Source organism: Seriola dumerili, unplaced genomic scaffold, assembly GCF_002260705.1.
Source record: "Seriola dumerili isolate Sdu_G_001 unplaced genomic scaffold, Sdu_1.0 BDQW01000331.1, whole genome shotgun sequence".
NCBI lineage: Eukaryota > Metazoa > Chordata > Actinopteri > Carangiformes > Carangidae > Seriola > Seriola dumerili.
The window spans coordinates 5837242-5859292 of NW_019174586.1; the positions used below are offsets into that span (position 1 = coordinate 5837242).

The 22051-nt window shown below is 40.5% G+C and overlaps 1 protein-coding gene across 1 annotated transcript in view; it reads left to right on the forward strand.

The window, feature by feature from the left end:
- fam13b (family with sequence similarity 13 member B) overlaps positions 1 to 21791 on the forward strand; it is a 77127-nt gene extending 55336 nt beyond the window's left edge. Inside the window, exons 8-24 of the mRNA XM_022759890.1 lie at positions 2790 to 2834; positions 6499 to 6594; positions 7698 to 7845; positions 10144 to 10241; positions 10935 to 10986; positions 11260 to 11389; positions 12265 to 12336; positions 12987 to 13260; positions 13338 to 13500; positions 14064 to 14145; positions 14917 to 15099; positions 15901 to 16115; positions 16901 to 16984; positions 17094 to 17189; positions 17306 to 17679; positions 19177 to 19278; positions 20184 to 21791. Coding sequence (XP_022615611.1) covers positions 2790 to 2834; positions 6499 to 6594; positions 7698 to 7845; positions 10144 to 10241; positions 10935 to 10986; positions 11260 to 11389; positions 12265 to 12336; positions 12987 to 13260; positions 13338 to 13500; positions 14064 to 14145; positions 14917 to 15099; positions 15901 to 16115; positions 16901 to 16984; positions 17094 to 17189; positions 17306 to 17679; positions 19177 to 19278; positions 20184 to 20307 — 2338 coding nt within the window. The 3' untranslated portion in view covers positions 20308 to 21791. The remainder of the gene's footprint in view (positions 1 to 2789; positions 2835 to 6498; positions 6595 to 7697; positions 7846 to 10143; positions 10242 to 10934; positions 10987 to 11259; positions 11390 to 12264; positions 12337 to 12986; positions 13261 to 13337; positions 13501 to 14063; positions 14146 to 14916; positions 15100 to 15900; positions 16116 to 16900; positions 16985 to 17093; positions 17190 to 17305; positions 17680 to 19176; positions 19279 to 20183) is intronic.
- Positions 21792 to 22051: the final 260 nt, after the last annotated feature.

Genomic DNA, 22051 nt, shown 5'->3' on the forward strand with positions numbered 1-22051 from the left:
TCCATCTTTAGTCATTCATTACTGGCTAAATAAAACTTTGACTATTTTTTAGCAACAGTGACATTATTAAAAAAAGTATTTGTCTACTTTGGTCACTGTTAAATGTTTCACTGTATTACTGCCAACACACTGCTGGCCTAAGGTGTGACTCCTTCAGACATTATCAACGTCTTATCTCTGTCTTTGGCTACTACTGCTGCCGTGCCCGCAGGGCAGGTGCTGATCTAATCCGACCTACATGGAGAACTTTTGAAAGCCAAGCCTTTATTAGCCAACTAGTGCTCTCTTGGCACCCTCGTACATGTGGCAGCTTTAGGCCATAAACTACAGTAGAAATAAATTCTTAACCTTTTATATATCATAAAATGATTTGGAGGATGCATTCAACTTGGATCTTCATCTTCAGCTTAGACCATTATTATCATATCACTAGTATTATATGTTGTTATATTTTAGATATTTTTGGGAAAAGTAGCTAATGTTGGTCATAACATTCAATATTTTTCAAATTGTTGGAAATGTCAATCTCTTTGTCAACTTTTGTTAAAAGCCAGTTAATGATGTGTGAGATAGAAACCAAAAGTGCTTTGCAAGGCACATTGTTCCCTTCTGTCCTAATGGAGTACAGCATGTGTGTTAGTAAGACAGCTATGCTGCTTGATTAGTTAAAGAAAACTGCATGAAACATTCCATCCTGAGACATAATCAAAACCTCTTCAAAACCACTCGTTACGACATCGGGGACCTAGAATTCTCCATGAGCCTGTTTGCCCTTCAAAGAGTCCTAGCCAGGGAAGAAATACCCTAAAGGGCTCTACAAAGGGTGTCTTGTATGGTCCTTTAAGACTCAACTAACGCTGACAGAAATGTTATCTTTGTTGCTTAGGGAGCTTGAGGAGGGCAAGAACATCCCAAAGGGCCCAACAACGGTTTTAGTTCAAGTCCTCGGGGCCAAAATGGTGTAAGATCAGACATTATCTTTGCTGCTTAAGGCCCATGGAGGTTATGTAACGTCCTTGAGGGTCCTATCAAGCATCTATTGTTAGTGATGCAGCCACCCAGCATGATTCCTTTATTGTAGAACTCAGCAGGAGAGCCTGCTGTCAGATGCTGTTATCTGTGCCTTCAACGAGACAGTCTCTGCTGTAGGGAGCCTGCAGGGTGTTACTGTTTAAAGGGCAGGTCCACATTTAAACTAACAGGAAAAGAAAAGAGAGGAGAACCTCAAATGACAAAGGATGTAATGTAAACTCAGGCCGGATAATCACTGATTCAAAAATATATGTAAGATTTTGGAGGTAGACAAAATACTGTAGATGCTGTTACAAAATGATCCAAGTTAATCAACTGGGGAGGGCAAGAGAAAAAAAGAACTACTGTTTTTGTTTTTTGTTTTTTTGCTATATTTTGGCAATTTTTTTGTGTTATCTGCAACACTAGCAGCTTTCTTTCTCTTTTTGTTTTTCTCATCAAACACACAAACATGATCAAGGTAACAGTGTCAGAAAGGGAATATGAGATGCTTGTTACATTCAAAGTCAGTCAGAAGCAAAGGAGGAGGAGAGGAGATTCAAGAGGAAAAATACGAGGGAGGAAGGTGGGGAAGGGAGAGTATGAGATAAAGATGAGATAAAGATGAGCAAAGGGTAGAGATGATATGAATATGTGATGGGGTGGAATGAGAGAAAGGAAAAGATGGCATAAGGGAGGGAGAACAGGTTAAAGAGAAAGGTGAGAATAATCAATAAAGTGATAAGTAAATGGAGAAAACTGTGGAGAAAAGTGGACTGTGCAGAGAGCAAATTGAACTGAAAGAAGTCATAATTGAAGGAAAGGATGCAAATGAAGAGAGAGAGGAGGACAGAAAAGAGTTGAAAAGCAGCTGAGGGAAGATGGCAAGAATAGCATGAAACTAGAGAAGGAATTATAAGAAAAGATGATAAAGAAGAATAAAGATGGAGGGTATTATCGTTTCCTATCTGCCATTAATAATTCAGCCTTTATCGATCTACCTGAAGACTTCTTGCTGCATTAGGAGTGTGTGTGTATGTGTGTGTGCGTGCACACACACATACACACACACACACACACACACACACCCACCCACACACCTTTACACACACACACACAGTATTTATGAAATTTACCCATGCTCTTGGGCATAGTCTGAGTGACCTTGTATTATTGTTGTGTGTGTGTGTGTATGTGTGTGTGTGTGTGTATATAGAGGTGTTATATAAATCTGGAGTCCTTGCGTGCCTGTCACTGAGTCTGTTTGAAAGGCCAGCGGCAGGCTGCTGAATCAACGGGCACATCTCAGCCGCCTCCTAGTTTCATATGCATACGTGCGCGCGCACACACACACTTGCTTAGAGAGGAACATCGAAGAACAAATATGACATGACACACACCCTTCTATCTGATCAGCAGGGTTTAGCAAATCTCTGTAGCCTAAATAACAATCTGCCCACCCAGAGTGGCGCCACTGACTGAAGCTTTGTGTGCGTGTGTGTGTGCGCGGTGCATTTCCTGAGATGGCCTTTTGACACAAGAGATTTCTTGTGTCTTGTGCTGCTCAGTGCTTGATCTTCTCTTTGTCTCTCTGACTCACAGTATTCAGATGTAACATCATTATTGTCATTCTTCTTTGCTGTTTTGGCTCTTGCTGTCTGACACACACACCCTCCAAGGTCATTTCATGTCAGTATGGGGAGGGATTCGAGGAGTACACAATGTTCTGACCATGTTGTCCTTTTCCCCTCTCTCTCTCTCTCTCTCTTCCTCTACAGCTCCAACCTCTCCCCTATATCCATCCTGCCTGCTGACTCTGCTGAGTAAGTCCACACAAACACTCCTGTAATTTTATCCACTCATGATAACATAAAAAGGCTATTCTCTATGTACACACACTCATACACACACCTAAAATTCTAGCTACCTAAGAAACTAATCGGAAAAATTCTAAGCACCAAGCAAGCAGTTATATCCTGCAATTTTTATTAAGAGAATAATAGAAAAAGTGCAAACAAGGGGTAAAAGACAGACTTAGGTTAGGTGAAGTGTGAAGTGGGACAATAGGACTATCTTCTCCAGAGGCAGATAAAACAACAGGAATGAAGACGGATGAAGGGCTGGCAGCGCTGGGAAGAGTCGAGTTAAGAGCTAAAGAGGAAGTAATAAGGAGGAAAGCTGACCTTGTGTTTTGATTATTAAGCCAAACTAAAACGTTTTGCATTGCTTGGTGCTTTCACTGCCCTAAGGACATGAACTCAGCAATCACATGACTTCCAGGCCTCTGCTTCTTTACTGCATGACACGCAAGCGGAATAAAATCATTTTCTATGGTGCTGTACATTTATGTGACTTAAGTGACCTGAAGGCTTGAGGGCACTAACACAAGCTGTTTCATTGCTCAGGAATAACACATGAAATGGCTGCAAAAGGTCTTATCAAAAATAATCACATACTCATTTTCACCAATTGCATCTGTTGACATCAACATAGTATAAGGCTGCAACTAGTTATTTTTATTATCGATTGACCTGCTCATGATTTTTGGTCTCTCAGATTCCGGAAAATAGTGAAGAAAATCTCATCACAATTTTTAAAAAATTAAAATTTTTAAATGTGACATCTTCAAATAGTTTGTTCTATCTGGGCCAACAGTTTAATACCATAAAATATTCAGTTTATTTGTATGGAAGAGAATAATCATCACAATTTTAGAAGCTTGGAAAAGGGAGTGTTTGGTAGTCTTGCTTAAAAATTACTTAAATAATTAATCATTTATCAAATTAATATTCTGCTGATGGACTGGTTGTATGAATAATTGTTTCAGCCGAGTGGCACATCATTTCTCTTTCAGGGTGGCTTCTTTCATAATTTTCAACATGCCAAGAAAGACCTGTTTGGCTTAGCTTTTTATGTTTACAAAATAAATCAGAAGGTAATAAATCAGTAAGTATTGGTGACAGTAAGTCATAAATAAGTCAGATTTCATCTAGATAAACAAACACCTGTGCAAGATGAAATTCCAAGCAGACGATTGGATAAATAGTTTAGAGCTGAAAGTGAAAACTGAAAATATGAGAAATAACTGAGTTGAGTTGATCATTCCAGCTTCCAAAATGAGAGGATTTTCTGCTTTTGTTTGTCAAATATCATTGTAAACTGAATATAATGGGGTCTGTTAGATAGATATCATGTCACCTACAAGCTGTAGTAATTTTATCTGGTAATATAATAGATGAGGGACTCAGTTGGTTTGCTTTGCTGTAAACAGTCTGAAACAGATAGTGTGTGCTGTACATTTTCTCACATCATTTGATTTGCTATAGCACCCTACCAGATGTTCGACTGGCTTCTAGGTGTCACACAAGCACATTAACTGTTAGCACATTTCCAGAAGTGCGTTAGTTAGCTGCAAGGGCCTCGGTGGCGTAATTAACATCTTCACTTTCCTCTGGTTCCCAGGATGTGTTCAAAAGGCCTGTCCTCTGTTTCAGACAAAACGTAGACAATAGCAACAATAAAATACAGTGCTTTTCTGGGCAATGTGTGTGTGTGTTTTGTATGAGTACTCGGAGCTGTGTTTGTGTGTGATGGATAGTTATTATTAGTGGAACTTCGTGCAGCGAGAGCCAGAGTTGCTGCTACAGGCGAAAGTGGGCATGTGGTCCAGGGAAATGTGTCCACAAAGGTGTGTGTTTGGCTGATATATCCACAACTCGCACACATTCATTTGACCTGAGCCCAGCACATTTATGAGATTTTGCCTTAAATGGACATAGTTGTGAAAGCCAAACACAGTTATGATCCAGCTCCAAGTCTTCCATTTAAAATCATGTAACTTTGTTTGTGCCTATATTCCATGTGGTGGCACAGAGCAAATTTAACTAAAGAGTAGAAATGTTACATATACTATTAATGTACAGAGAAAACCATAGATTAAACCAGATGAACTACAATCCATCAGGAGAGCAGTTGGTGTGGAGGAGTTGGAGTGAGCTGGGAGTTTTCCCAGTCTATGTCTGTTTCTACCAGGTTTTCAACCTTTACTACTGTTGAAGCTGGAGGAGAGACAAAGCTAACAGAATGCAAGAAGCCAAAGTGAATGACGAAAGAATAGATGATGATCACACACGCGTGGTCCAGTAAATAAAGCAAGCTGAATAAAATCTTACTAGAGCCTGTGGATCAACTGTTGCATGTCAGTGTAGCAGAGGTCAGAGTGTGTCTGCTGCTGTTACCTTTTAAAGGCTGTAATGTCCTCTCCTCTCCAGCTCTCGTTTAAGCATTATTAATCCTTTTAGGACAAGACCAGGTTATTGACTTAATAAGGATTTGTCAAATAGCCCAGAATGGAAAATAAAACATTTCATAGATTATCAGGCTTTCCAAAATGTTTGATACATTACTAACCTTAAGTAACTGTCTCTTACTACATAAACCTCATTGCCAGATGTATTTCTGTATTAGGCAAGGAACTAAACAGACTGGTTTGGATTTTAAAGCTACAGCCATTAGTCTGTTAATTCATTAGTGGAGTTCTTTCTATTCATTAATAGAGGTTGATGACAGGTAGGATTATGTGAGGAGGATTACATGTGGTTCCAGAGGTGAAGGTTTTAACCTGCACATCATTACTGGGCACTGGCAAACCTTCCTCTGAAATCAAAGATCTTAATTAAATGGTTGAACAATCCACTGAGCTTATTGGATTCACTATAACTGAACAGAAGAGCACATAAATTAATCTCATGTAGAGACAACTCAGCAATTGAAGACAACGGAGAGCATTACACGTATTACTTTATTTAACTTTAATGTTCAAATATTACAGTGATCAGTCTTTGTTCTGATCAATTAGAGGAAATAGGATTGTTTATTTTTTCCCAGTCCCACCACTGCTGAACAAAAACATGGTTACAGGATCTCATTCAAAGTAGTAAAGGTAAATCTTTAGCTCTGGTGCTGTGTAGACAAACTCATCAGTAAACTGAGCTGTGACAGTTTACCCTCATTACAGTTGAACTAAACTCATTCCAGTGAAGAAACATGGACTCCATTGTTACTCATTATAAAACATGGATTTAAACAGAGCTTAAAGTTAATTTTCATCTGCAGTCTCTTAACAGGTCACAATTAAAACATACACACAGTGACAGAACAACACTTAGCAGACTAGACAAACAGGACATACCATACAAAGTTGCACATATTTTCAAAGCTTCATGTCCACTGAGGTCACCCTTATGAGCTAAATAAATGTTAAGGTGTATTTTAAGGTGTCACAAAAATCTGTTAGCCTACCTGTGTATTTTTACAGACGCTAGAATCAAGAATCAATAAAAACATAAAAACATGTTATATAAAATACGCTTTTTAGTCAAAACATAATGCATCTTCCCACACCACACACAGTAGAAAAACATGTAAATACACATAGGAATATCTGTAAAATTAATCAAGTGAATGTATGTTTGTGTGTTTTCCCAGGATAATTCAGCGAACCATCAGGGCTGCAGTGGAGCAGCACTTCTTTGAGCTGAAAACCTCCATCGACCAAGACCTCAGCAACTACGACAGCCCGGGGTGAGAATGCACACACAAAAACATACAATACAATACAGACATACACAAAAAACCAAAAGCACTTAAGGTCCCATATTTGAAATTTTTCCTGCTTTATTTGAACTTTTTATATCCATAAGAAGATATATTTGTGGTTTTAAAACCATCTCAATACAGTTTTACATAATCTCTCTCACAGTTCCTTCAAATGTAGATAGTCAGTCAGCGTTTCGAACGTTCGAGTGTTCAAAATTCGAACCTAAATGCTATATACTTATACTTTAGCCCCTGGTCTATAATATAACTGTTTGGCTTTCCATCCAACAGTTGTGCAGTGTTTCCTCAACATTTTTCTGACTTGTGGCTCGCTAAACCATTGACAGAATGACTGCTTGGTGTTGTGTTGTTAATAAAGTTAAAACAGCAGGTTGGACAGGTGGGCCGTGCTGGGGGCATACCTGAAAGTGCTGGCTGTATAGTTGTGACATCACAAAGTTACTGAAGTCCTGACAGCTTGTTTTAAGGCTCAGTTTCTGAATAAAGGCTGTGTGCATTTCCCTGTGGAATGAGCACTTTGATATTTTCACAGTATTTATATAGCACCTAGACCTGCTTTATAATCATGGAAATGTGTACAATATGAGAAGTTTATATCAAGATTAAGCACTTGCCACGACATTTTTTACACACCTTTGGGAAGACTTTGAAGTTTCACCTGCTGGTAGAAACATGCGTTACACATATTCCTGGGTGGCTGAAAGTGGCATTGAATGACCTTAGAGAAACATATTTGACATAGTGAACACTGTGTACAAAGGCACAAAGCCAATCGGATGGCTCAGGTTGCCAGTAAACATGTTGACAGTAGTGTTGTTAATAAGCAAATTGTACTTGTTGAAACGAGCAGCTGTTCAAGTTGGCAGTCACCTCCAAGACAAAACAAGATGTAAAGGAATTTGTGGTTTCCAACATCAAAGAGACATGACATCATTAAGGTTTTGCTCCACATACTAAAATAGACAGTTTTATCTGCACCTGCATAGCGAAGTGTTACAGTTATTAGTTTATATTTAAAATGAAAGTACTTACCACATTTCATTTACTTTTTGAATGTTATTTTCAAGGGTGAGTCCCAGTGAGCCTGCTGAAGAGGGTTGCCATGGAGATGAGGAACAACAAACGGACCCTGAGGACAGTCCCTGCGACACAGAAGGGGATACCCCACTCACAGAAAATGAGCAACACATACAACAAAGCCAGACCGTCACACAGGTCTGTTGGTGACACAGCAACACACACATAAACCTATACCACACATACACCTGCATGTTCACAAACACCCTGTCAGTGTTTTAGCTCGCATCCTAATAGACATCAAGCATGCACACAGCCAGAAACAGCACAGAATCACCCATGTTCACACGCTTATTAAATGTTAACGTAAATGGAACAATGGCAAAGCATAATTGTCTTGCCTATGTACAGAAATTGAAAGTGAAAATATTTGACAACACACACTCACACCATGGAAATTTCCCTCTAAACACACAATGCACAGACCCAAACCAGTTTCTGTGTGGGCTGGCAGCATATTTCCCACAACTGACCTCCTTCCAGCCTCAGTGTGTCGGTTCATTCGAAGGCTGAATGTTTGTTACTATCACCACAATCCATCTTTGTCCTGCTCTGATTGTTACAATAGCTAGAATTCTACCAGGGCAGCAAGCAGAGAAAACAACAAGCCTGTTGCACAAATACACACACGCACACACACACACACAGATCATCAATGAATACACAAATGCATACAGACTGTGTCTTGTTCTAACTAACATCAAGTCATGAGGGAATGACGTATATTTAAAAAAAAAAAAAAAAAAAAGAAGAAGCTTTTTCAGTGTGAAAGAGGTGAAAGAAATCTATCAGAGGTTTACCCAGAGAGGGTTTGCAATGTCCACTTTTTGTAACTTTGTGAAATTGATCGTTTCCCCTGGAGGTACATAGATTCTCAACATTTGGGTAAATTTTTTTATGTCCTGCCATCATGGTACAGCATATGCGGGACATGTCGTCATGCTGGCATCGCTGAGGAAACACTGACCTCCCAGAAATTGAAACAAGTTCAAAATGATACCAGATGTTTGTTTTTTTTTTTACCTCTGTTAGCATTCCTGATGACATTCTTGATGACAAACTATTAGGCAAGGCAAGTTCATTAATTTCATTTATCTAGCACATTTCATACCCAGGACAAGATTAAATAAAAACACCAAAGGACAACTAATAGACCAGTCCCCGATGATCTGGAGGATCTAGTAGATCCATTTAGGGCCAAACCTGTAGACTGATTTAAAACCAAGTAAGATGATTGTTAAATCACTTCTAAAACTGACTGGAAATCGTTAATCAGCTTTTCAAGGTCATGTCTGGACAACAGGTCTGTGATTGTGGTGATATATTTTTAATGATAAACGGCTGATTTCAGAGTTGACTTGATCTGACAACTAAATATAACGGCCAGGCTTCTTACAGATTTGTCTCTTATCATGGAGATCCTGGCAGGACATAAGGCAGTCAAGGTGCCTCTTTTCTTTTTCAGTGTTCGTCACATACATTTTTAGTAAGTCTTGTCACAGTGGAAAACCCCTTGATACTACTACTACCCCCTTTGAGCCTCAGTGGCTCTTGTCCCAAGAGCCATTTTAGAGTCCAGACGGCAGGAGAGGGGTGAAGAGATGCAGGCAACATGGCGGTCAGAGTGAGATGTGTCCAGGGACTGATGAGAATCCTGTCATTTCTGTAAACAGTAATCTGGGTCCAACTTTAAATAGATCACAAAGGCATGCATGAGCACCAGGCCCCAATGCTCACAATGCACTGTTTACTTTCTTTATATAACAGGTATTCACACTGATATGCATATACATTGAGACATCATACTGCTCTTTACTACAACTCATTAATTCTGCAGTCATGTGATAGCTGCCTCTTCATGAAGGCTCACAACATTTCTGTTTAGTTTAGTGTATGACCTTAACCTCCAGTGTTCAGTAACAGTGTAGTATTATTTAAATGGTTCCAATGAAACGTACCAGTTTTGGGGAGGGTTGGATAAATAGTTTTGAAGTCTAGCAGTAATGATGGTAAAACCCCTTCTCCTTGACCTTGGGATTTTTTCATATATTGGAGCTTTGCACTGAAAAGGGGAAGCGAGATAAGACGATTAATAATGAGATTAACATACTGTTTACCTCATTGTTTCCTGAGTAATTTAAGGGTCATCTTTATGAGCGGTCATGGGTAGGGCCGCCACATTTGAATATTTATTTGTGCCATTTATTTTTATCTAAGATTGCTTCTCAAAAGAAGTGAAACTACACACATGCTGTGTGTGGTTTCCAAGAATAGGGATGCACCTGTTTCTGTTAGAGTCCCAATTTAACACAGTTTCTATTCTTGCCCATTTATATCTCATGCTCTGCTCTCCTAGTTGTGTGCAACTCCAATTCTTATAAACAATCATAAAAACAAGAAAATTAATCTGAAATCTTTTCTGGTGTTTTCTTCCAGGATTCACCGGACTCTGGTGCCACCCTGGAGGAGAGCTTAGGAATGGACCTGGATGCAGAGGCTGTCAGAGATGCTGAGAACAACATCAGTACTGCCAGGTGAGCTACCTAATGTATAGTTTACTTTTAAGCCTTCAGTGAATTCCGTTTTAGCTCAAGTCAACAAATAACAAGTAACTTCACCAGAGTGAGATGCTTTTTTATTCTAGTTTTTCATTTTTCGAGAGTCGAATTAAGAGTTTAAAAGATCAAACACATTTGGACTAAATTTAGACTTAATTTGGACGAGGTAGATAGATGTGTGTGTTATATGTAGTGAATCTAGTGAATGTCAGTGATGTGAAGAGAGGACTTTCCTCTTTCCCAGAGAGAGTGGAATTCTTTTTCTTTAACATGTTCAAACAAGGGGCAGTGATGTTGTCATGCACTGATCACTTGACACCTCACGTTTCTAAATCACTTCGACATGCTGTCTCAGCCGAAGTTCCTTTTTTACGCTGCATCATATCTCATGCTGTATTATGGCTCCAGCTTGTGATTGTTAACAAACATAGATAATGTGCTACGTTCGATTTGACATGTAGCGTTAAAACTGTAAAACTGGTTCAGGCAGCCACTGCTTTAATACTGTTTCACGCCTATTCAGGTAAAATGGACAAAAGTTAATAGGCAGGACGACATGATTGATAGATCAGTAGACACAACAGAGAGTTGTGTGTGTAGAGTATTTTGTTCATTAATTTAAGTCATCAATTTTTAGGTATATCTTATGTTTCTTATCTTTGATTTCAGGCAGGACAATCAAACCTGTGACACCATGGAGCAGACCGACACTATAAGCTGTGTAAGTATCAGTATGTGGGAATGCATCACAGTGTATGTGTATGATCTGTGAAAACGTTTAGCAAAATATTGCTCCAAATTTCTGCCACACCATCTCTCCACCTACTGTACTTTCCTTCAATTTTCCTTCTTTTCTAATTCATTGCTCTCTTTCTGTCCTCCATCCACTCTCCCTTACATTCCTGCCGTTATCTTCAGTTAGTTGCATCTATTTTCTTCATTTCTTCCATCTCTTATTTGTTTCTTTAATGCTTCTCGCTCTCTCTCCCTCCAGGACTTGAGTTCATGCCGCTGCGATCAGAACGCCAACACCAGCGAGACCAATAGGAATCACCTGTCGCCATGCCAACCAAACTCTGGCCACAACCCCCACCTCCAACTCTTTCCTGACAACCAGTGGGAAGGTATAAAATCTCCCTGTCTCAGCAATACCAGCACGCTCTGTGTTCACCAGCAAAACAAACAAAAAGTGTAAATTATTTTGCAATATTTTCAGATAGTGTCAAGTAATTGAAATAGTGCCTGAGAGAGGATGGGCTCTTCTCATGGTTCTCTACATTATCTCATTTTCTTTTGATTTATTTAATTATTAATCTACAAAACACATTATATCCTTGTCTCTAAATTATTTACTTTCTCCCAGTTTAGTAGAATGCAGTTATTCTGCAATGTTAGTCCGTATGATTTGAGGTTTGAGTCACCTGTAGAGTACTGTTGTTGTCTTGGATACCATTAAAACTTTTTTGACTCTGAGACTTAAACGCCCCCAGTATTTATAACTGAATCTTCAAATTAATGAACAATTAGTTGGTTAATCTATTATTCAACTATTATTCAAATTGAATAATTATTTCTAAATTTTTAGGAAGAAATTGGAGCTTCGAGCTTCTCATGTGTGAGAAATTAATGCTAAATGATTAATCAGTTAATCAAGAAAATAATCTGCAGATGAATCAAAAATGAAAATAATTGTTAGTTTCAGTCTTACTTCCAAAACTGACTTTTAGGCCATTAGAAAACTGTTGGGGCTTTCCTTCTCCTTTATTTCTCCATAATTCTGTTGAATATCTGTTGGGACTGAGGAAAAACGTGACCTCATTCCTTTTGCATTTATACCAAACACATATGCACAAACACTGAGTGAATGTTCGAGAGTGAAGTTAGGAATGATTGACCTCACCACTCCTCTTCTCTGCTGCCTCTCTCCCTATCCCTCCTCTTTCTGCTCCTCCTTCTTATTCCCCTCTTCCTCCTCCTTGTCTTCCCTCCATCCAAACAGCGTCACCTCCCTCTCATCTCCACCTCCCTCCCATAGACTTCTCATGTATGCATCTGCAAAAAGAAGGCCAAGGTAAGTAGTCTCATATCAACCCAACCATTCACCAGTCAACCCATCCTCCCGTTCATCCTTTATTGTTGATTTTCCTCCTGCTGGTTGCTCTGTGGTTTGGACACAGTATGGAAACTTGATTAATATATTCTCACAGTTTTAAATTTGCTTGTGTCATACTGATGATGAATAAATCCCTGCATGTAAAACACTCTTCCTTCCATCAGTTGATGAGACGTCTGCTTTTACTTTCTCTCTTTGCTCTTCCCTCCTGCTGCAGGCTCACTTGTGACTGATCAGGACACATTTTCCTCTCTGAATACACTTTTTCCCCTGACTCTGCTCCTCTGTGTCTCAGCCCTGTCTCATTATCTTTCTGACCCCTCCTTCACCCTCTCCTTTCTCCCTTTTTCCCCTTGACTCAGCTTGTTAGCATAGCACTGACAATAAGTGAGTGACTCAGCAGGGTACTGAAGAAGAAAATTAATTTATGGTTCAATGTCTCAGCTCAAAAGCCCCCTCTCAGGCAGCTTTTGTGTATTGATATGTACACTACCTACAACACTCTTGATAGTCAGGGATTAAATTAGACTTTTCTCTCCCTCTATCACTGACCTCCGTTGACTTGCTCTGACGCCGTCTTCTCTCTGTTTCTTACCTCCTCTCTCCAGACCCCATCCCGGCTTACAAATCCTGGCAGGATGACAGCGAGAGTGGAGAGGCACAGCTCTCCCCCCTGGCTGGTCGCATGGTTCCTCTCCCCCCGCTGCCCCTGGAGGAGGAAGGTGAGGATGAGGAGGGGGAGGGAGGGCAGGACGCCTCCCCCTCTTCTTCACGCTCCCACCCTCACCTTCTAGCCCGACGCTTCCTCGACTTTGGAGCGCACGGTGCCCAACGCTTCCTCCAGCAGGACCCAGACGCCACCTCACCCACCAAAGCACAGAGGTACGATGAAGCACAGACAACCAGCAGTGCTAATTAAGTGTATAATCTTTGGTCCAAGTTAGACCATGAATGTCTAGTTTGTGGTGCACTTTGATCAGGCCGCGGCGAGCATCGTTTGGCTCCAAAGAGGCGATGAGAGGAGGAGATTCAGTGACCCACCAACTCACGAAGAAGCTACAACACCTGAAGAAGAAAATCAAACAGTTTGAAGAGCAGTTTGAGAAGGAGAGGAACTATAAGGTAGAAATATAAATTTGAAGTAACTATAGAACGTGTATATTGATATTGATGGAAACAACCAAAAAATCCTGCAGTCAATCACATTTCAGTCTTTAGAACTCCTCCTGGTCCTCCTCTGTACGTTAAGTTGTTCTGTCTCCTCAAATAATGAAAAGCCCAAAATATAAATTACATTGATGTATCATAAATACTGCACAGGACCATAGACCACTACAAGCCGATGGAAAAATAGAAAGAGTGATTTATGAGGCCAGAAATATAGGGTTTATTCACTTTGTCATTAATTGGTTCAGATGAGTTATTTTCAGCTAGAGCCAATGTTCCGGTTTGGTGCATAAAAAACTATGTCTGAAATTATAAATAAACATTAAGAGAAACAGAAACAAACAGCTTTGAAGTAGCCATAAACCTCTGAGGTGACACTGAGGTTGATCTATATTGGATCCCTACACAGTGCTGAATGGGGTCTCAAATCCTGATAATTTATTATTTTGCATTTTGAGTCTTGCTGTGTAAAAGCATAAGCTAACTGATTAAATTGTTCTTCCTCTGTTTCCCTACAGCCCTCTCATGGAGACAAGGCAGCTAACCCCAAAGTCCTCAAGTGGATGACCGACCTCACCAAGATCCGCAGGCAGATTAAAGGTAGAACCACTCGCTCTTTCTCCTGTGAATGTGTGTGTGTGTGTGTGTGTTTGTGTCGGGGTTAGAGTGTCTGTGTGCCATCCTGTTCCATGCTGGACAGCTTGACCCTCCCCACTCCTAACCTTTGACCTTTATAACAGCACCGCATGTATGCTGGTTTAACACACATAAGCAGACACGCACATGCCAGGGGTTAACGTGGCTCTCATATGCGTGGCTCCCACCCTCCAATGTGCTGGTGCGTCCTTGTGAACCCACATTCATTACCTGAGGTGAGCTCAGTAAGGTGAAACTGTGGAAAATACTTTATGCATAACACCTTTACAAAATAATTGGAAAAATCTTCAAAACAACCTTAATTTTGATCAGTAAATGCCAAAGTTTGAAATGTGTTTTTTTTGTCCTTTGGTAAACTGGTGTTCTTTCTTATTACATGGGAATTAAAAGAGGGTGAATTGATTAATATTATCTAATACACTGAATCTGATAAATATGAATCCATTACTACACTGCAGTTTCTCTAGCACAGTCCATCGTTTCACCATACTGAACAATCCCCAATGACACTCGTCCACCTCTCCTCTGTGAGGTGACGGCTCTCCTTTTTGGAGAACGCAGTGGCCGAAACATTTCTCTCTCTGTTTCAAATCAAAATTGAAAATCAACAATAACGCGAGCACCCGCTCTCCACTTTCCTCCCTCCTCCTCGTCGTCCTCCTATCGCCCAACGACCGATTGATTGATTGATTGACTGACTGATCGGCCAACCAGGACGCCAGCACCACCTTTTACCCAGAAGCACGCTGAGGCACCAGGCTTTGCTCCATTCACACAGACGCCACCATGCTCCCTCCTCCCCTTCCTCCTCCTCCTCTATCTGCTCACCTCCCCATCACACACTCACCCCCCCGCTCCACCCCTACTCAGGCCTGAGCTCTAGACCGTTTCACCTCAGTAAGTACCAACCCCTCAGTAAGTAGACATTACATACATTACTGACAGTCACAATGAGGCGGCACTGTGAGAGCATCTTGCTTCTTTGTTCTGTGTATTTCCTGTTGAAACAGCATGTTGGCACTTAATAGTTAACTAGCGGTGTGTGTGACTGAAGTAACGTGAGGAAGCCGAGGGTTTTGGTTTGAAAATAAAAACATATGATTGAGGTATTTATTGATAAATACACATTTAGACGTGGAGTATTTTCTTTAGGCTTTAAAAAATAGATTTTATTTGATTGTGACAAAACTGCACTAAAACTTTTTATTATTAAAGTTATATTTCTGTACAGCCTAAGGAAGAGAGAGCACCGGTGGTACGTAACTGAACAGAACTTAAATTAAAAATCGGCACAATCAGCAGCATCGTGTCCCTGAACCCATTAGATTGCCCCAGGGGACTGAATTTTGAACAATTTTACAATCATACATTGTTAGAAAATGTTCAGGAAAAGGGTTTTTGCTTGCTGTATTTGGGCTTTTATTTAGTGTGGTGGTGTGTGTTTTTGTTGAGGGCGTGTGTGTGCATGCTCATATTGTGATTAGCTCGCCTTAACCACCACAGCTGTCTAGTAAACTCCTGCATGGCTGATCGTCCAATCAAAGATGTTTTATGTGCTGCCTGAAGACTTAAGGTTTTCTCCCCATTGTCTCATTTTCTGCAACCTGCCCTGGTTCCTTCTTTTATACTTTACTCTCTCTATCCCCTCCCCTTTTTTCATTCATCTCCTTCCTCATCACTTTATCCCTCCATCCTCAGATGCCAAACACCGTGCAGAGAGCGAGCTCGGCCCCCAGACTCGTCCTCGGAGCAACACCTTGCCCAAGAGCTTTGGCTCCACACTGGATCAGGGTGCCTGCGATACAGCGGGGGAGGTCAAAGGTCAGCGTCCCACCAGGGAGGAAACACTGGAGCTGATCCAGCGCAGGGTCAAAGGGAAGCGGCAGGAGGACGGCTGGCCTGATGACATCAAAGTGAGTAGAAGATATTTTTGCTAGAACTCACTTTAAGGCCCTGCACACCCAGAGATGTCTTTAATACTGTGGTTAGACATCTGCTAAGAAAAAAGGTGTGTGGAGCTGTGCTGGTAATTACATTATTTCACCAAACTCCATGTACTAATAAGAGACAAGTTTTTAAGTTGTCCACCCCGAACAGGTGAAACAGACTAAGTTTGGGAAATGTCAGCCATTAAAATCTAATCACACAAATTGAAAACACCTGTGCAGAGGTGTGTATGGTCTTTAGGACCTAGAAAATAGAACGATCTTTTTGGCTCTTTTGAGAAAACAGTCGATGGATTCTGCCTGGCATTGAGTGATCCTCACTTGCTTCAGAGATAAGATAAAACATAATTGCAGAAATAAAATTAATTAATTAATTTAACAATTTATTTGTAACACAAAGCAAAAGTGTGAGTTAGATAATCTCAATTTACAATATTACACTTGAATTGGCATGAAACATGACATTGAAAATGAGCTCAGCGATGCACATTTACAAACTGTGGCAGATCACAGCTGTGCAATATTATATTAATATCTGCAGCTTGCACAAGGCATTGGAATAGAATCTGTACTGAGTTAATGTTACTGTTAATCACTGTTAACAACAATAATAATTATAACTAGAGCTTCAATAGGGTCCTCGCACCTTTGTATTAAGGAAGAGGAGCTTAAAATCAATTCTAAATGTAACAGGGCGCCAGTGCAGAGCAGCTATTACATGATTAACTGTGTCTGTCTTTCTGTCTCTGTAGAAGATGACAAAGGAGCAGTTGTCCTGTGAGAAGACAGTCCTGCAGAAGAACCTGCTGCACTATGAGGGCCTGCACGGTCGACCGGTAAGTTACCAACATCACAAATCCTGATTAGATGTCAGTTCATCAAAACACATTCAGACTTTTTCTGACCAGCTCTGTCTCTCTCTCTCTCTCTCTCTCTCTCTCTCAGGTGACCAGAGAGGAACGTCTGGTGGTGAAGCCTCTCTACGATCGCTACAGATTGGTCAAACAGATGCTCACCAGAGTTAGCATCACACCTGTCACAGTAAGTACACGTAAAGTCAGTGTTACATTTATTTTACCATGTAAGCAACATACTCACTAATAATCTAAAATAACCCCCCTTCCTCATCACTTTAACCCACCCCCCACCGCCCTCAGGTGTCCCCTTCCAGTAAGAGGCGGAGTCAGACCCTCCAGCCAATCATAGAGGGTGAAACTGCTCATTTCTGGGAGGAGATCAAAGAGGAGGAGGAGGACGAGCGTAAAGGTGGTGGTGGAGAAGAAGATGATAGGGAGGATGAGAGGGAGGAGGAGGAAGAAGATGAGGAAGAGGAGGGAGAGAGCAGTGGTGGGGAGATGCAGAGCTCCGAGGTCATCATGGCCGTTGACCTTGTGTCCCCGACCGACAGGCAAGTGAGGAGCCAGAACCAACCTGACAGCGACGGCGACTGTCCAATGAGAGCCAAGCTTGAGGAAGGGTCAGGGAGGCTGGCGCTCGACCTGCGACTCTCCAGCTCCAATGCCTCATCCATGTAAGAGCAAACAAACCACACAGTTAATGTGCACCAGGAAAACACCTGAGTCACAGATACCAGTTCTTTTATTTACATTGACAGCTGTAGGAAAAATCCACCAGGGTCTAATTCTCGCCATTGTGCCTTTTCAAGTACGAGTCATGCTTTCTCACCACCTCTGTTATAGGGCTTGTGAAAATACAGACTCCAGCAACACTGTATCACTTTTACATAAATCATTTCAAACACTTTTCTCCATCCTTCATCTGTGTCGTCTGGTTTGAATAAATATGGTCGGACATCATAGTGAAATGACTAACAGTCATCCAATATTTGTCTACTACATAACATTACAATCGTTTTTTTTTTTTTTTTAACGTCAATGCTCTTGAGCACAATCTGAGTCGACGGTGACCCACAGCCTCACACAAACCGCCAGAAACAGAACAGGCAGCATTTAGACTCGGAGACGAGCATTTGAAAAGATTTATATAAGTTTTAAAATTAGGAGCCTCATGCTTCTTGCGCTGACTTTGTTTTGAGTCGTTTCTCAACTTGAAGGAATTAACAGCAATGGTGAGGGCAAGTTTAGAATTAGTCCCAATGGCCACAATTAGGGTTGAAAAATAGTGGCCTGTTTCTTGAAAATAGACCACCAGTTTGCAATTTCACATTTGCTGCATCTGTTTTAAATGTTTCATTTATAAAAGACAGCATGGGCAAGTGTTTGAGACATTTACCTTATAACTGTCCAAAAAATGTCAAAACATAAGCTCAGAAAAAAGAAACAGCACAAATAAGAGGATGTGGATATGGGGAAGTTTCCATGGTGACTGCTTTTTAAGAGATTATTTCTGACAGAGACATCTGTTTATTTCTGTGGGTGTCAGGTGATTGACAGCAAAAAGAGTCTAACACTACATACAGTGTGCACTACAACTTAAAAATGCAGGGGGGATAAAAAGGCTTTGTGTTGATTAATTACCATGATTAATTATTCTGTTAGGGCAATTTTGTGTCCTATTTTTTTTTTATACATTGTATTAACTAATATCAGCCTTCTTCTCGTTGGAGTAAAAGACGCTCTGATTATCTTTAACTTTGCAGACAGCAGCAGGAATAATGTAAGACAGGAGGAAAACACAGGTTGTAATCTGTTTAACATGTCACCAAGCTCATAGCTGAAGTTAACACAGACACACACCTTTAATCTCCTTTATCAGATCAGGTTTGTACATTCAGGTCTCTTACCTGGAAATAATCCTGACAACTGATCCTTCATGCCACCACAGTTCACTTCCTGCTGACTTCCCTGGACTCATTTTTAATGGGTCAAGCTCCAAATGGTTCCTGTTAACTTGCAGAGTTGAGAGAATAAATGTGATTATAAAGCATCTCAGGTCTGCCAGCCCCAAAACTCCATTCTTACCTTGTGATATAGATTGAAGTTAAGTGTAGTATTAGTTTTATGGCACAGTGTGCAACTGCATCCTCATGTTTCTCATCATCCTCTAGGCCAGAGCTGCTGGAACAGCTGTGGAAGGCCCGTGCAGAGAAGAAGAAACTGAGGAAGACCATTAGAGAGTTTGAAGAAGATTTCTATCAGCATAATGGAAGGTAGGTGGGAGAGACACTCATCACACAAGGTCTTAGCCCTCATTGAGCCAAGCAAGTCAACTGAAAAACATTTGCCTTCTTGTTGAAATGTGCTGTACAAATATGCTTTCCTTGAAAAAAATAAGTCACTGGTGGAGCTACATCACACAACAAAGACTACGCATTTAATAAGTGAGACGCCTGTTTAAACTGTCATCTTGTAACTACATTGATAATGAGAGGAGATGCGTAAGGATTTGTCTCATCCAGCTTGGCAGGTGACTGATTGATGATTCATTTCACTTTGCAGTAATTAATCAGAGCAGTCTGGAAAAGTAAAGGGAAGACACCCAGTCTGTCACAATCAGGTGCTCAACTGTGAGAAAAGAAAGCTCACTACAGAAATGGCACCAGACTGATGTTAGTTTGATCAACACCAGTTGGACTTAAGGAGGGTTGTGCACATAATCAAATCTGTCAGTGTACATCAGAGTAGAGCAAATGATTGGTTTTAATTGACTGAAAAATAAATATTTTGATAACTGTCAAACATTCTCTAATTCCAACTTCACAAATGTGTAAATAAACAGTAAAATATGCTGAAAAATGAATATTTTATAGCATTAGTCAGACAAGTTTTGCAAATTTTTCCACTTTTTTCACAAATTAAAAAATGTATCTGTAAATAAAATAACAGTTGGTTGCAGTTGCAGCGAAAGAGTCAGAAATCATGCCTGATGATAATTTTTGTTCCTTATACTTCATGTCTTGGATTGATTGGTCTGATTCTGGCAAAATACTGCCACCTTTGTCAAAATCAAACAGCCTCCACAGGGACTTTAGAGTTTCAGTTTATTGCTCAATGGCGAGCTTCAGCAGGACATGAAAATGAAAGCTAACTCTCCCCTCTCTCTCCTCTGCTATAGAAATGTTCAGAAGGAGGACCGGGTGCCGATGATGGAGGAGTACAGAGAGTACAAGAGGATCAAGGCCAAACTCCGGCTCCTGGAAGTCCTCATCAGCAAACAGGATTCCTCCAAATCCATCTAGACCCGCCCTCCTCAGACACCCGCTAACCACGCACACATCAACCGTCATCGCTGCTGAGAGGACCCGCCCAGGACGTCCACCAGTCTGTCGGACATCATCACGCCTGGAAGGGATTCACAAGCACTCCAGCTAACAGTAACCACAACAAGGCGAGTCGAGACTATCAGTCAGACTTCATGATCCCTGCTTGGTCTGGTGCAGTCATGTCATGGAGAAAACTAAATTAGAGTGACGTGCTGGGTCAGAGTTACAGTATACTTTCTTTTTACTTTCCTTCCTGAATGCAGGAAATTTTCCAGTAACATTCTGAGGGACTTTCAGACCTTACCTGTTCTTTAACAACAGGAACCAAGGTGAAGTTTTGCTTCTTGAGTCATAGTTTCTGCCCATAGAAAGTCCCTGAGGTAGTACTTTCTGATGGCCTAGAAACCAATCAACTATTTATGACTGGTCGAACAGCACACAACAAGACTGCTGCTGTTTGTGTACACCATTCATTCGGACTGCAACCAAACCCTGGTTGTTGGTAATATCAGTATTAGAACGAGGGAAGGAGAAATTCTTCCTGACAAGTCAAGAAAAAGTAGTAAGCAAATTATTTAACAGAAACATTTCAAACGCTTTTTACTACTTAGTTGGTCTAATCTGCCAAATCTTTGCAAGTCTTGTGGCAAAAAGTAAAGATGAACGTGCTACAATCACTTTTAGCTGAGTTAATCTGTGGTGTTTGTAGTTATTTAGCTAAAATCTGTTCTTTTTAGCATTTTGACCACAAAAATCACTCAAAACCTAACTTTTGTTCATTTAAAAGAATACATCATTATCTATATGCGACTACAGCTATTTTTCTTTGTTCAGTAATATGGACAAAGGTGACATTTCCCCATGACATGACTGCAGCACCACTACCAGTCAAACTTAAATTCGCTCCGATCAGCCACAGCAAATCTCTGCTGCCTCATCCGACTTCATATCATCTAAAACACGGCCGCAGGTTAAATACAGAGAAAAATGAATCATCACTGTTCGTCTTCATCATCCCACCAACGTGACATAAGACTTTGCACTTGTCTTCTCGTGTTTCATTTCCTCAACTTCTGAGGAAAAATAACAAACATTCTGACTTTTTTATTTCACAAACTTTTCTCTTGTCGATCTTTGTTCTTCACGTTTTTTTTTCCTCCACGCCGAGGAATCTTATCGGACAGCTCTGGACTGGCATTTTAGACTCTCTTCATTCAAGACACGCGTTTGTTTGTTTGGGACGTTGTTCAGTGTGAAAAGTCCCTCTTTCTCCTTGCTTCAGCGAGTCATGATTTCTTAAACCTGCCTCCTTGGTGCGAGGCGAATGATTATTTTATTCTGTCCGTAGAACTTCATCTAACATCTTCATATCCCGGATGCTTCTGACTGATTTTAAAATTAATTCACAAAGTTTAAAAACATGTTTGTGCGTGTATTCTTGTTAAAAAAAAAAAAAAAAATTGTACTCATACGTGTTTGAGAGACACTGTTCATGTTGAATGAAAAAGAATATCTGTTGTATTCCAAGGGAAAATGAAAAAAAAAAAATTGTATCACTTCCCAGTGTGACCTTGGAGCTGTTGTGAAAGACTGATTCTTATTTTCTTTATCATTTATTTCTTTTCTCCAGCATTTTCCCTGAATCTTTGTTTCTGTTTTGGCACCACTTGTCAGGAAAATGTACAGAAGGTTGGCATATGGTGATGTTACATGTTTTTCT